Here is a 13,990-nt window from a genome sequence, read left to right as displayed (position 1 = left end):
AGCTGCCACAATTGACGGCGATGGTTACAAGCCAATCAGGGAGCGAGTTAGTTGTGTTTGGTGTTAAGTGTAATGCTGTACAAAGGAATTTCCGGTTTCCCAAAAAAGCTTCAAGATAATTTTTTAGAACGTAAGTACTGAATTGCACAAATACACACAGTCATGGTTCAATATCATGTAGGATAAATGTCAGCGCGTTTTCTGATGCTTTGATCCACTGTCCGCCCTTATGGTACACACAGTTTGCCCAACATTGTCGTAACAAGACGGGTCGTTTAGTCTTATTGTGAAAATCTTGAACCGGATGTTTTTGATGATGTATTTCTTGACACCGACACGAGCTTTAATGAATGTTCACTCTGCTAAGTGAAACTTGCTGAGTTCACTAAATACCGACTGAAAAGTGCGACAGAACGCCGGCGAGCTTCATTCCTGCCACTTGTCTCAGCTCCACGATGTCCGGGCACGGGCATGGACACGGTGGTCACAGTCAAGGCTGCGGGTGTGAGGGAGAGCATGAACCCGCGGAAAGGGGCCTGGAGTACGGACTGTACCGGCGCATCGACCTGGACAAGATGCAGTGTCTGAACGAGAGCAGGGACGGAGACGGCAAACTGGTGTTCAAACCGTGGGAGCGGCGCACCGAACGGGACACGGTACGATCCACTTCCTGTCCCTGTCAGATGCAGAGACAGAGGACAGGATCTCCTCTTCATCGTGCTTCGTCATCTTATACGAAATGGAGACCTTCTGATTAAAATCTACAGCAATAATGCGTAAAAATATGAATATGCTACTTGTTGATGGCTTTTTTATGTAGGTATTTCAATGATATTGTTTATTTACTCTCTTCTAATTGTATTTAGGATACATCTTTACATAGGATCTTCCATAAACATGATTTGGTGATTGTATGTTAGAAACTATTCACTCTTGGTTGTCTTTCCTCTCTCAGTACGTCGAGAGTGACGCCGATGAAGAGCTGCTGTTCAACATTCCGTAAGTCCTGACAGTGAATAACATTTATTAACATTTCCCCCTGTATGAACACTACGTTATGACACACAACAGAGTATTTAACAGTATCATAAGTCCAAGATGTAGTGTCTCTTGTTTCTGCTGCACCGTATACAGGTGTGTGTTCATCTACTGATACGAAAGTTGCTGATGCAGTTCAGTAGCACTAACACCAAGACAACCCCTTCTAATGCGTCAGTAAAATGCAGCATTAAGTGAATCTGGCTCTGATTTCATTTTTCATTTTGCTCACTTTCAGCCTCCTTGCCAGCCTCAGAGTTCTTGTCTTTCACTCAGCTGCAGCATCTTGTTTTTTTGTGCTTTTCCTTCTCTGTTATTCACTCCTGTTTGCTCAAGTGTCTTGCTTTGATAGTAACAAAATAACTACATGTCTTTGCCTTTCAGTTTCACTGGCAGTGTGAAGCTAAAGGGTATCATTATCTCTGGAGAAGATGGCTGCTCCCACCCGGCTGAGGTCCGACTGTGAGTATGTGCTTTGCTGCACTTCAACTAGAGATCAGGACGTAACACAATAAATGTACCATCTGTGTGTGTCTTGCTTAAATGAAGTCATTATCCACATCACATTTAAGTGATTCACCTGGACTAATATTTATATGTGAGAACTGATAATAATACTGATTCCAGTCATGTACTAACCTTCATTGTAGGTATAAGAACATTCCCCAGATGTCCTTTGATGACACCGGGAGAGAACCTGAACAAGCCTTCCGCCTAAATAGAGACCCTCTTGCCGAGCTGGAGTACCCTACCAAGTGAGAGCCCCCACTCACACAGTTTGCCATTAGTATGAAAGTATTTCCATTATCTCATCACCTTTCCATCCCAGACAGACATACAGGGAGTTAGTATGGCCCCTGAATATGTTTGCAGTCAAAGCTGCTGCTGATTCTGTCTTGATTTCCAGGATCGCTCGTTTTTCCAATGTGAATCATCTCTCCATCCATGTGTCAAAGAACTTTGGTGAGGAGAACACTCGGGTCTACTACATTGGTCTGAGGGGAGAATATGCAGAGGTGAGTCGTACGGCTGAGGCAAATTATTGTCATTATTCTTAGCTTTTTGTATTTAATCATTTTCTCTACATTATTTCAACATCTCATCCTGTCTGCTCCTTGTAGGCCTACAGACACGAAGTGACCATCTGTAACTACGAAGCATCAGCAAATCCTGCAGATCACAAAGTGGAGAGCATCATCCCACAAACTAATTTCATTTCTTGAACACTTTGGAGGAACAGGAGGATGAGAGCTTCTGTGGGGTCTGCCAACACAGATCGAAAAGTCCAAGATGTGTTCAATGCTGCATTCACTGAGGCTGAGTCCCAGCAGTTGGTCGAGCTTGACTGAGGCTGAGCACTGATGTCTGGAGACCAAAGAGTCTCAGATCAGCCTAGAAGTGCCAAGTTGTTGCTCTGTTTGTTTGTTTGTTTGGCAATACCGTGTGAAGGCTTAAAGAATTTTGAGCAAAATCTTAATAAATGCATGAACTATTTTGCAATGGGACAGAGTCTCTTGTCAGTTTTACATATAAAGTCCAACTGATTCATCTGACAAGATATCAAACATCTCAATAAAGTTGTGCTGATAGCTGTAAATGAATCCAAAATATACATATCGACTAAAAATAAGTGTTATACAATTGTACAATTGTTATTTACCTGTTCAACTCCTTTTACCTCCATGGTGAGACGGAGGAGCACTAAAAATAGTTAAGCGCATAGATTTGCTGTCATCTGCTGCAGAAAGAAGCTTTATAGTGAAGCAATGATACCCAGACTTGGAGTAGCAAATATCATTTTAAACCTTCACAAAGCTGCTAAACCAAAGCATCTTTTGATAAAAACACTAAACAAACAATCTCACCTCCTGCACACTCTTCCTAGTTTTTTCTCCTTTAAGGGTTATTTCGTTCATGATTTCATTTCATTACTAATGCGGTGTGTCACCATGCAGTCTGCAGCAGCCTCTGTGTGTTCAGGCAGCGAGGTGTGAACTCAGTGAGGGGGGTTTGGAAAGAGATGCTTCTTCCAAGAACAGTTTATAGTTTCAGAAACAAGTTAATAAACCCAAAACCAATTCATAAACCAATTGATGTATCAAATATAGACGTAATAAGATGATAAATATGCAAAAATTAGCAAATCTACAATTTGTCTACCCAATACATTTTGTTTGTCTATTCTATTGCCAGTAATTTGGCAAGAAACTGACTTTTTACAGACCTAAGCCGTTTTTATTCTCTCTACAGAAATATTCAGTAGTAGTAGGGTCGCTTGGTGAACCACAAGGGGGCGCTGGGTGCCGCTCTGCTGCTTAAAGTAAAGATTCGACTCTTAAATTGAGTAGAATTTGATTTTGACACTGTGGTATTCCAACAGGTCCGGATATCACAACAACCAGAGCTCACAAAGCAACATGACATAAGCGACATGGGCGGTACTGGGGCGTGGCTACGATGACGTCACACCTGCTCGTCTCTACCCCCTGCCTGTTTGCAGCCAGTATAGCGGAAGTTCCGTTGTGAACTGGGACGGTATTCGGTGAGTGTAAATTTACATTAGCTAGCAGGCCGCTGGGGTCATTTTTAGGACTTTATTATGGTGTAGATGGACCGGGCCGTGGCTGTAGACGGTTCACTCAACCAATGGCCCGGTTTTCAAGTCCGAATTTGAAGCGTAAGGGTTTGCCGCGGCAGACGGAGAGGTAGCCGGCAGCGGGGAGGTAGAAGACAATGACGTTAGCTAGCTCCGGTTCTGCCAGTCCCTGTATGTATGTATGGGGGGGTGTGTGTGTGTGTGTTCTGCTCCAGCGGGATTTGACGCGAGTGTGAGGCTGTGGAATGGCGGGGGGGATTTACTCAGCGTAGGCTATTCCCCCTGAATGCCATCACTACTGCTGATGAAGATGTCGAGGGGCCGCATAGCTGAGCTGCTGCCTCTTCAACCATTCATTGTCTCCTTCCTCTTTGTCGACCTCCGCCTCCGCGTGCGCTTCCTCTGCTCTATTTACATATTTTATCCTTATTCGGAACATTCCGCTTTCAAATATCGACGCTTTTATTATTTCTTTTCATTTTACGCTCTGTTACCGAGCCGATCTGCGCCTCTCCGTCAGCAGCAGGTTAGCTGTGTGTGTGTGTGTGTGGGGGGTGGAGGTGTCTGTCACTCAGTTCCGCATACTCTCTCCGTTGTTTGTCAGCCTCCCTCCCAGCTGTATCACTACAGCTGTCACTGAGCGAACACGCGAGCTTCACTTCGGCCTTTAAAACGTTCACGAATAAAATAAAGAGGTCAGGAATACTGAAGCTAAGTCTCGGAGAGTGTAACAGTCCGGGATTATCGAGTCTAAATGCTGCAGCTTTTCATCTGGATTTAGATTTGCGTCATTTTGATGAGTGAAAACGGTGTAAAAAACATAAAATATCCCAAGGCACTGTAATAAAATGCTTACAAAGCTGATGGAAGGGAACATGAAATCAAATTCAGTTATAAGCTATCCAAGGAAAGTGTTTTTGTTTTAGTGTAAACTGGTACTGAGGTAATTTAGACATGTCAAATCTTTATTATCTGATAATAAAAGTTCAACAAATCTATAACTGGTTTAAAAGATTTGAGAATCCTAAAATAATATCTACTATTTTAGGGGTGGTTTTGCGTGTAAGTAGGGGGAACTGGCAGAGAACACATTTGTTTCCCTTAATACACAGTTTTTGGAAGCCAAATGCAGCCTTTGGGTGTGTGTGTGTGTGTGTGTGTGTGTGTTCAGAGAGTTGGCGTCACGCCTTTTTAGTCGGTTGACTGTTAAACACAGGTGAAGTCGTGCTTTTATATTTTCGTCGTTGCTTCAAAACCGACCAAAGATTTCTCTCCAATTTCTCTCTATTACATCACCGATTGATATGAAGTGTTAAAATGATCCTTAGCCCAATCCGGCATTATCAGTGAATTGTTTACAGACTGCTGCTGTAAACAGTCTGTCCTTAAAGCCTGGCAGCAACACGGCCTGTCTGCAGCTGGAGTGCTTTGAGTCATGGACAAACTGAATTGGTATTCTGAAACAAACCCCTTCTCTGTTTTGTTTCTCCCCCCCACCCACCTGAACTGGATTTGATGCTTGTATACAGCCTGACGCTATTTTTAAACCCCCGGTCTCCTCCACCGGCACCATGAGTGAGCCATTGTTGTTTGTAGCAGGGATTGGAAGCCCACACAGCGTTTGATGTGGATATGCAAGTTTACGGGTCATTGTGAAGTCTGTGTCACAATAAGAAGTTGAGGAAAGTGGAGGGGAGTTTCTTTTTTACATCTCACGATTGGGATGAATTCTCCGCCTGTGTCTTGTGGCAAATTACAGGCTGCCCAGTGTTCCTCTGCCCCCCCGCCTACTTAGTCAACAATCTCCTCACAGCAACCAATAATTATTAGTCACACACACTGTTTTGATTGATTATTTACATAGACTAGAAGAAGAAGTTTACAATGATAAAATGGACAGAAGACAATCATGTTTGGAAAGCTGTAACCATCAAGTGTGGTGGAATGTAAACTCCAGGTTTGCACATTAACCTTTGTGTTTCAGTTTGTTGCCTTCCTCCTCATCCCTCGCTTACAAATCACTCTTGGCACAGTCTTAACTGCGTGCCCCTTTATATTGTCCCATCCTGCGCCCGCACCATCAGACATGAAAGGGCATTCAAGGCGTTTATAACCTGTGTTTACTGTAAAATAACAGCCTGGTCTCTTTGTGTAATCAGAGGCTGAATCACTGTTACAGCGTCATGACCGCCTGCAGCCTGCAGACGATAAAGAGGCCTTTTATTGGTTAATAACTGGAATGCGGTGGAGGGACTGTGCTTCATTTAGTTAATGAGTCTCAGCACTTGCTGACTGCAATAACCGACCCACACACACACACTCACCTTGTGACTACTGTAGGTACCACAGCAGATCTATTACGTGTGTTTACTGTATTTTGCAGTGTGAGAGCGCTCCAATGCTAATGTTTGATATTATAGTAAATCTCTTCAGATGATTAAACGCTAAACGCTCGCCTCACAGTGCCGAACACGTCATTGTGTCACACATTATCATCATCCAGTAATGATGATGATGTCATTAAAGCAGTGCTCGGCTATATAAGCAAGCATCAAATAACAGTGAAGCTTTAACAGCACAGTCACAGGAAATGAAAATATGAATCACGTTTGATTGAAAAGAAATGTAGCAAAATATCTCAAGAACTAAACTAAGCCGCTCAAATCTAAAGAAGATATAGCTTTCATTTAGTCCTTAAAGGTGTGTGATCCATTATATTTACGATAAACACATATTTGCCAGTAATACCTTCCTGTTGATTCATGTCGTTCAGGTTTGGAAGTGTAGCCCTCTTGTTTGTGTTTGAACGATCCGCCGCCTGATTGTTTGCACGGCCATCAGCAGGAGTTTGACTGTCAGACAGTGACTTTCTATGGCCGCCGTTAACGTCAACAAACACTTGCACCCAAACGACACAGCCACTGTACACGGGCCGGCCAGGCCTTTGAATAAAAGGATTTGAATGAATCTCAATGAGCATTTGACTCTTTGCGTGCCAACGTTGACGACCAGAGGGGTTAGAAATAGATTGTGTGTGTTTCTTTCTTCGGTTATGGAGAGAAGGCTTCTATAAGCTTACAAATTGTGCTGTAATACTGGAATCTGACTTGACTTATGGTTTTCTGTCCTCTCCCTCCCCAGCACCCCCCTACAGTGTATGTGTGGCAACAACATGTCTGTGCCGCTGCTCGCTCATGCCGAGACGGTGTCTGGGACAGAGAAGGAGACCGCTGCGGTGAGTTAGACGTCCAAATCACTTCACAATATATTTTCCTTGTGATTCATTTTAGATTAGAACGTTCATGAAATCCGGCCGCTCCCCACACACACACACACACACACACACACACACACACACACACACACACACACACACACACAGCTGCCAGACAGACACCAAAGAGTATTTCTACAGTTATATAGTCACTCTAATGAATGAGATCTGGACCTTATGTTCATCACAACACAGATTCCTCACTTCTTATCTCTCTTCCCTAATTAGAGGGACACATCTGTGAACTGCATGTAACAAATTCAGTGCTGGGATTGACATGAGGATCAACCGGTTCCAGCTCTGCCTTGTACCTTTGCTCCAACGCCACATGGAATAAAAAGAGATCTGATCTTTGCCCAGATAGCAGAATGTCTGATTTAATGCCAACAAGGAGTGTTTAAAATGATTGTTATTCCCTTTCATGGCTTTTCAGTCGGGAGCTCCATGTGTGTAAGTTGGCATGGAGAGCTTATCTGAGCCGCAAAGTGTGCAACACATTTACTACGATGTGATAAACTGGCTCAAGGTTCGGAGGCCTTTTATAAACAAACCATCTTCTTATCTCCAAAGGCTTTGTAGTGCGACTCGTGTCATGACTTACGATTCCCTGTCATCTGTAATGTGCAATCTGTAGATGAACACACTGCTCTGTGTCAGTCACCAGCAAAGCCATCCTTACACCTGCATGTCTGTGTTTGATTTGAAGTGTTAGGACTCTTCTAGTACATTGAGTGAAGGGTAACTGTTCTTCTTCTTCTCTCTGCTGCAGGTGATCTTCCTTCATGGGCTGGGGGACACAGGGTGAGTGATGCTTTCTGTTTTCACCTCTAAAGTAGGTGTGTTGTGTTGCCTCTACCCTATAGATGTGTCTGTGATCCAGTTAACTTGGCAATAAAACAGAAAATGTATTTAAACACCTCACAAATAGCTTAATATCAAAGTAAATGTTGAACAAAAGCGTGTTTTGTTTGGGCAAAGTGAGCAATTTGAAGACACGGTGGGATTTGTAGTTATTTTTAGAAAATTGATAATTACGGCCAAAGATTTGTCCATTTCTTGGCCTTAGTTTTAAGTAGTTCATGTTCACATCACATGTAGTGCTGAGCGATGAACAGCTGTGGCTCACTCCGTGTCCAAATGTATCCTGAGCTCAAACTAGCAGACTTCCATTTTAAATCTGCTCCTCAATCCATTTGTGCTGAAGAGAATCTAAATTCAATCAGGCTGGGGAGGTTTGTTGTTTATTCCTAAGAAGCAGAACCCTTTTCTACAATAAAGTCAATAAAAATGCTTGAAATCCTTGGCTTTAACTAGACAGCAACATTATACGGCTCTTTGGTGAATGATTTCTTCCCCCCAGTAATGGAAACATGCATTATTACCCTGACGCTGATTCAGTTTCCACTAGAAGTTGTAGAAGATTTGGTTTTTGATGTACAGTAGCTGCAGCATATCTCAGCCTGTGTATTGTGAATTGATCAAAAACAAAGTGCTTTCTGTCTTCTTCCTGTCAGGCAAGGGTGGGCACAGAGTTTGGCGGCGATCCGGCTGCCTCATGTCAAGTATATCTGCCCCCACGCGTAAGCATTTCCTACAATATGTCAGATTGTGTGATTTTCTTCCTGCCAGTTGTCTGCAGGGAGAATCTTCTTTTTGAAATGGATCAAAGCAGCTGTAAATGATGGTTCAGCTGCCTTTGTAAATGGATTCACCAGCTTTTACCGTAGCTGCTGGTTGCTGAGTTGCCATAATGGCTATCATGTTCTCCGCGGTCTCTTCCTCTCTCGTAGCCTTAATCTCTCTCACTCCTCCTCTGTCTTTCTCTCCCACAGACCTCGAATCCCCGTCACTCTCAATGGCGGGATGTTAATGCCCTCGTGGTGAGTCGCCTCGATGAAAGGGAGACACCCTCGCCGCTCGGCACTGAATGCTGCCGTTTCCATGGCAACCACAATAGGCTCCCACATTGACAATGACAATGCCCCAATTGTGTTTATTGAGCATGTTGAATTTTGCTCTGTGCTTGTGTGCAGGTTTGACCTGGCTGGTCTGAGCCTGGAAGCCCCGGAGGATGAAGCCGGAATCAAACAGGCCTCAGAGAATAGTGAGTGTCTTTGATTTCCTTTTTTTAGCCTTAGATTTGTGATAAAATGAAATGTAATTACATTTTCTGTGGCAGGATTTGGTGTTTTGCTCGGCTGTAGGCCAGCTTTTTTATTATCAGCACTCTTCAAGCTGTTACATTCACTATGAGCAGCAAGCGGAGCTGACTGGCTGTGAATATTGAGCTGATTGCTCTGTTGGATTTCCGACACGCTATTTTTTCAGTAAGGGATGTATTTGTGGTCCAAGTCGGCCCAGTGAGCCCTCACACACACGCTGGATTTCATGCTGTAAAGGGATCAATAAGGAAAATGTAGTCAGAGCAAAAACCCAAATGTGAGTGGGAGTCGGGCCTCAGCTCTCAGCCGAATAAGAAGCCAGGATTTCAAGGGTTTATCTTTCAGAACTATCTATTTACTTTGTTTTTTACTATGCCTGACTGCTGGTTGCCACTTGTTAACAAACCTTCCCCACCCAGTCACATCTCGGGGCCAGATGTTTGGACACAGTGTATAACTCCTCCACTGAGTTACACCCAATGGTTTATTTTCTGTTCTTCCATCTCTACAGTCAAGGAGATAATTGAGCATGAGGCCAAAAATGGGATCCCTCCTCACCGTATCATGCTTGGCGGCTTCTCTCAGGTAGGAACCTCTCTAGTCTATATGCAACTGAAGATGATCTAATTGCATCCTGGTGCTCATAGATTCTTTGTTCCCTTCTCTCCCTCTTCTGTTTCCTTGATTACTCATCAGGGTGGGGCCTTGTCTTTGTACACCGCCCTGACCTGCCGCCATAAGCTGGCTGGCGTTGTGGCTCTCAGCTGCTGGCTGCCACTTAACAAGGACTTCCCACAGGTATACTCACCATTTTACTTTAAATTGTACTTATGACTTGTTCTCTGGCTCCTATAGGGTGTTGTTACACAGCCATTTTCTCTGCAGTGTTGCTCACATCCTGACTAGTAAACTACTAATCATCCCCACAGCTTGATGCCGTCACCACCGTGTGTGACTATAGAGATGGTATTAATGAGTTGATGCTCACTGCCTGGTTTCCTCCATACATTGTGGCCTAATAGTTCAACCTTTGTCTCATTAGAGCAGAGGACTTAGCTTCTAATGGTCTGAGAATTGTTCAGGTGCCCATTGTCAAAAGTCCCAGTGGGTTTTCATGCTCCTTTTACTGAGAAATGGCTTCCGTCTGGCCGCTCTTTACTTAAAGGCCTGATTGGTTGAGTGCTGCACTGATTGTTGTTGTCCCATCTCCACAAAGTAACTCTGGATCTCAATCATAGTGACCACAGGGTTCTTGGTTACCTTTCGTTTTTGCTTTGTCATTGTGCAGTATTGTGCGTTGATTGGCGAGGAAAAAAAGAACTGCATCCATTTTAAGGAAAGAGTATGAAAACATTCCATTTGCACAGTACTCTTACCTGACTACCTCATCAAAAAGAGTGAAAATTCAGCAAAAGAAAGAAAAATATCCAAGCAACATGTCACAGTTGTTTACAGTAGTTAAGGCCATCTAGTGGTGAGGACGAGGTACTGTGAGATATTTTCCTTCTGTTATTTCATATCCAAAATACACTGATACTGACATATATATTGACACTTTCTTCAATTAATAATGCAACTTATGTAAAAGACAACACCATATCAATATAATTATGTTGAAATAAAGGGAAAGCTCTGAAGGAATCTGCTCCATTGTATCCTTAAAGTATTGATAAACCTTAAATGGTTAAAAATACCAATCCATTGATCCATGATGCATTTGGTGACACAATTGTGTGGTCTCTGCCCTCCAGGCGTCGAGTGGCAACGACTTGAAGAACATGCCGGTCCTGCAGTGCCACGGGGAGATGGACCCCGTGGTTCCTGTGCAGTATGGACAGCTGACATCAAAGAAGCTCAAGGAAATCATCAGCCCTCAAATGGTCACCTTGAAAGTCTACCCAGATCTCCTCCACTGCTCCAATGAACAGGTTCATGCTGCAAAATGTCAATTCAAGATCATTTTAGGCTTTAAAGAAACATTACAGATTAAACTAATGTGTAAATGTTATTCTTTGGTGCTATTCATCTGCTAATGTGTTCATATGCTTTCAAATGGATGTGGCAGCTGTACCAACATGGATTTTGTTCTGTTGCAGGAGATGCAGACTGTAAAGGAATTTATTGCGAAGTATTTGCCCCGGATCTGACCTCACCTCATCCCCACTGTGAGCCCCAAAACACTGACCTCTCACCCCAGACCTGCCATTCTCCCACAGGAAACAGCCATGAGCACCCCCGCTTCCACACACATCGACAAGTCAACAACAACGCATGAACACACACACACACACACAGTTATGATGATTTGATCCACACTTGCCTCACATGCAATCCAAGCCAGTACCGAAAATAAAGACGAATCAAACACTATTTTTTAACCTTATCCAAGTGCTTGCACTCCCAAGTCTTAGTCTTCTGGGGGAGACAGCCTGACCCACACAGTACATTCCCTTGGGGTTTATTTAAACTTTTATTTCTGTTCCTTTCACTCCTTCTCTTCCCTTTTTAACTGCAGCATCACTCTTCGCTTCCCCGGCCCCTCCTCTCCTACCATGTGTGGCTGTGTGTCACTTTGTAAGACATTCATTAAAAAAAATTACAATAAGAGCAAGTCAGTCAGCTGGTCAGCCGCTGAGCCCATGCAGTGTGTCACCCACCATATTACAGTATTAGTACCACCAAACAAGGGCACAGGCCCACAGGTGGCAGTGGCTTCAGAACTCAAACCTGATGAGTTCAGCTCTATGTGGAATGACACCCCCTCCCTTTTAAAGAAACCCTCCTAATCCCCCAGTGCTCTGCAGACTGTCCCAGTCTTGCATTGTTTATCATGCCTGCCTAATACCCAACCCTGTCTCCTGTTTCGTTAATAAAACACTGACATAATTAGGGGCCTAGTGTCTCATTTTGTGAGTGAGATTAAGTGATTTTAAACGGCATTACGCAAGTTTTGACTACTAGATATCAGACAAATTAGAATACAAGCTGATTGAATCATCATGTTATCTCTTTTTAATTTGGGATGGCTGATTGGATGTGTAGTTGCCTATTTACACCTTCAGCAGACACAGAGCAGCAATAACAGCTCACTTGTATTTCAGTCTGAATGTAAGTCCAACATTCACCCTCCTTTTAGTTCTGTTTTGGTGTAAACTAACTCTATGAAAGTATCATACAGTTGGCTTATTACAGATTTTAATGGAAACTAATGCCTTCTGCAGCGGGAAATTGTTCATGTGACAAAGACTCAACTATGCATGTGTGACAGTTCAAACCAAAACAATGAGCCAGACGTAGATGAAAGCTCAGAATCAGTTGGTTTGTCACATGGGCAACCCTTTCACATTGCACTTATTAATATAAAAAACACATTGATTAATGCAGGTGAGGTTTTAAAAAAAGTATGCAGGTCTGTAAAGAAAATTCAGGTGAAATAAAAAAAACTAATGAATAATTTTCCCACCCTGTGCTGTTATTTTCCAAACTCACTTGCATGCACTTGGTCTCTGTGGTTGAAGACGTCTTCTGCTTTGTTTTGGTGATTCTATTTTTAATGTTTAAGTACCTCAGTTGATTTATTTTTCAATACGATTGTAGGCTTCAAGTACTTCTTACCCCTAAGCATTTGATAATGAATCACTCCAGATTGTTGCAGACCCAGACTGTACACAGTATGATTTATTGTCCCTCCTACTAACTGTTCCCCTTAAACATCTGTCAAGGTGATGCATTGTTCTATATCTTTCATTAAAATGGGACAGAGTTTAAAACTGGCATAGACCATTTTATTCCCACTGTATTATTCCTCCCATCGCTCCCTCATTTTGCCACTTACTGTAACCCACTAATGCAACATTAATGACTTCCAAGTTAAATCCAATAGTATTAGAATTCAAAAGTCTTCAAACTGAGGGGTGATTTGAGAGGGAAAAAGATCTTGAACAACGTGTGACCCTTGGACATAGGAGTGTAACAGAGGAGTCGTGTGTGCTTAAATAAATATATCAGGTGTTCTGCATTTTTCTTTGTGTATGTTTATTACTTCTCTCCCATCAACTGCCTGATCTTTACTCTATTCTCCTTACTTTGAAACATCAGAAAGGAGGAAAGAGATATTTTCATTGTTGTTCATGAATATCCCTTTTTTTCCTTCCATACTGATTTCTGTGATGCATCTTCTTGTCTTTATGTCCCGGTGCTTCATACTGAACCTCCATTTTAATGTTATCCTTTTTCCATTATTACTTTTGCCATTCTGTTATTATTCCAACATTTTCCCATGTGATGATGTTACACTGTCTTGTGTGTATTTTCCTGGGTTGTATGTTTTCATTGATTCTTTTTTTTAACATTTTTGGTCTTTGGATTTTTGTTTGTGTTTTGTCACTATTTTTCATCTCATTTGTTTTGTGTCTGTTCATCATTAAGCATTATGAAAACATATTGAGGTGAGACTGGTGGTCTCATTTATTTTGATTCCAAGACACCTGTATGCATAATAAATGACTAAAACAGTTTATCATGATCATGTTCATTTTGTAAAGATAGACACTGCAGGCCAGAGAGCTGCAGACGCTCACACCGGCTGATGAAGGAACCCAACTTGTGTCATTGTTTATCCCAAGTTGGAGCCATACATTCATCATAATGCATTCTTAAATGCTGTTTTCTATCCTGCCATTACATAAATTGCCTGCACCTTGTATTCCAAGTGCGCTCAGGTAGTTGGAATACCAGGTGCAAGCAATTCATTTAATTCCAGGATCGAAACCCTGCTGGATATTGGTTCATTTAGGGCTGGGATGGAGACCTCTGAGTTTATACAATTGAAGGATGAAAACATTACATCAACAGCAATGTATCAAATTTTAAAGGTGAGTTTACTTTTCTCATAGTTTGAGTCCACATCTCTGCCAAATG

General features: G+C 42.5%; 2 protein-coding genes across 2 annotated transcripts; both read left to right on the top strand.

The window, feature by feature from the left end:
- The first annotated feature begins 308 nt into the window (after nucleotides 1-308).
- pithd1 (PITH (C-terminal proteasome-interacting domain of thioredoxin-like) domain containing 1) lies at nucleotides 309-2,538 on the top strand. The gene is made up of 6 exons (XM_076139384.1): nucleotides 309-656; nucleotides 956-999; nucleotides 1,423-1,500; nucleotides 1,689-1,793; nucleotides 1,946-2,054; nucleotides 2,160-2,538. Exons 1-6 carry the CDS (start codon nucleotides 456-458, stop codon nucleotides 2,259-2,261), a joined length of 639 nt encoding a protein of 212 aa, XP_075995499.1. The 5' UTR covers nucleotides 309-455; the 3' UTR covers nucleotides 2,262-2,538.
- Nucleotides 2,539-3,475: 937 nt separating this feature from the next.
- Nucleotides 3,476-13,587, top strand: lypla2 (lysophospholipase 2). The gene is made up of 10 exons (XM_076139379.1): nucleotides 3,476-3,580; nucleotides 6,776-6,869; nucleotides 7,678-7,709; nucleotides 8,423-8,488; nucleotides 8,741-8,788; nucleotides 8,942-9,012; nucleotides 9,582-9,655; nucleotides 9,767-9,868; nucleotides 10,822-10,998; nucleotides 11,167-13,587. The coding sequence occupies exons 2-10, from the start codon at nucleotides 6,792-6,794 to the stop codon at nucleotides 11,215-11,217; spliced, it is 699 nt and encodes a 232-aa protein (XP_075995494.1). The 5' UTR covers nucleotides 3,476-3,580; nucleotides 6,776-6,791; the 3' UTR covers nucleotides 11,218-13,587.
- Nucleotides 13,588-13,990: the final 403 nt, after the last annotated feature.

This window comes from Genypterus blacodes, unplaced genomic scaffold (genome assembly GCF_046128005.1).
Source record: "Genypterus blacodes isolate CSIRO-AG114 ecotype Tasmania unplaced genomic scaffold, CSIRO-AGI_Gbla_v1 ptg000438l_1, whole genome shotgun sequence".
Lineage (NCBI taxonomy): Eukaryota > Metazoa > Chordata > Actinopteri > Ophidiiformes > Ophidiidae > Genypterus > Genypterus blacodes.
Note: the sequence above shows the minus strand (reverse complement) of the source record. Positions and strands in the feature narration are given on the sequence as shown.